Below are 1,407 nucleotides of genomic sequence, written 5' to 3'. Positions count from 1 at the left end.
CTCCTCTCCATCCTCATCCATTCGCTCTTCCTCCCTGTCTTCTTTTTCCCGTTCCCCTTCCTCTTTCTCCATTTTGTCCTTCCTCCTGACTCCCCCCACCCCCCCCCCCTCCCCCCCCCCCCCCCCCCCCCCCCCCCCCCCCCGCCCCCCCACCACCCCCTCCCCCCCCCCCCCCCCCCCCCCCCCCCCCCCCCCTCCCCCCCCCCCCCCCCCCCCGCCACTCCCCCCCCCCCCCCCCCACCCCCCCCCCCCCCCCCACCCCCCCCCCCCCCCCCCCCACCCCCCCCCCCCCCCCCCCCCCCCCCCCCCCCCCCCCCCCCCCCCCCCCCCCCCACCCCCCCCCCCCCCCCCCCCCCCCCCCCCCCCCCCCCCCCCCCCCCCCCCCCCCCCCCCCCCCCCCCCCCCCCCCCCCCCCCCCCCCCCCCCCCCCCCCCCCCCCCCCCCCCCCCCCCACCCCCCCCCCCCCCCCCCCCCCCCCCCCCCCCCCCCCCCCCCCCCCCCCCCCCCCCCCCCCCCCCCCCCCCCCCCTCCCCCCCCCCCCCCCCCCCACCCCCCCCCCCCCCCCCCCCCCCCCCCCCGCCCCCCCCCCCCCCCCCCCCCCCCCCCCCCCCCCCCCCCCCCCCCCCCCCCCGCCCTTTCCAGATCTCCTTGTTTTCACATTCTCTTTTCTCTCAGCCTCTCTTTTCCTGCTCCTCTTCCTCCTCGCTCTCATTTCGTCTCTTCCTCTCTGTTCTCCCTGCCTCTCACTGTTCTCTTTCTCCCTGCCTCACACTGTTCTCTTTTTCCTCCTCTCCCCTTCTCTTTCTTTCTCTCTTCCTGTCTCTCAAGAAGAATTACGAAAATCGGTGCCTGGACGTAAACCCATCTGACGCCGTGGAATGAACAGGTAAACAACACACTTACATCTTGCTCACGGCCCGGTGCTCGTTCGAATCCCTGGAATGTGACTTGGGTTTGGTATAATCCCTTGAAAGGAAACTGGGCCGTGAGCTCCGAGTTGGGGAATGCAAGCATCATCACCAAAATGGAACTTGCATGACGTAAACCTCCAGCAACACCGCCACAACAAGTCCACAATCGATTGCAAAGACAATGCAACATAAAGCGAGATAACAAAGCCACGCGCATGGGATTCGATCAGAGCTTCAGTTGAAATTCCGAAGGTCGATTATGAATTGTCTTTTAAGGGTAATTTTAAGAATTCTATTGTCCTGTCTTTTTTTTTTTTTTTTTTTTTTATTCGCTCTTGTCTTTATTTGTTCTTTTGCTTGTTCTTTTGTTGTGAAAGAGGAGATCGATGTATAAATAGAAATAGGGAGATGGATGCATACGATATCTTTCGATAATAATTTTATTGATTATGTTGTCGCTCATTTTTTTCTTTTTTAAATAGATTGGCGGATAGAC

General features: G+C 63.7%; 1 protein-coding gene across 1 annotated transcript in view; it reads right to left on the bottom strand.

The window, feature by feature from the left end:
- Positions 1–1,014, bottom strand: part of LOC125037672 (insulin receptor substrate 4-like) — a 17,728-nt gene extending 16,714 nt beyond the window's left edge. The window contains exon 1 of the mRNA XM_047630868.1: positions 904–1,014. Coding sequence (XP_047486824.1) covers positions 904–1,014 — 111 coding nt within the window. The remainder of the gene's footprint in view (positions 1–903) is intronic.
- Positions 1,015–1,407: the final 393 nt, after the last annotated feature.

The sequence above is a fragment of the Penaeus chinensis genome, chromosome 23 (assembly GCF_019202785.1).
Source record: "Penaeus chinensis breed Huanghai No. 1 chromosome 23, ASM1920278v2, whole genome shotgun sequence".
Taxonomy (NCBI): Eukaryota; Metazoa; Arthropoda; class Malacostraca; order Decapoda; family Penaeidae; genus Penaeus; species Penaeus chinensis.
This window is presented reverse-complemented; position numbering and strand designations above follow the sequence as displayed.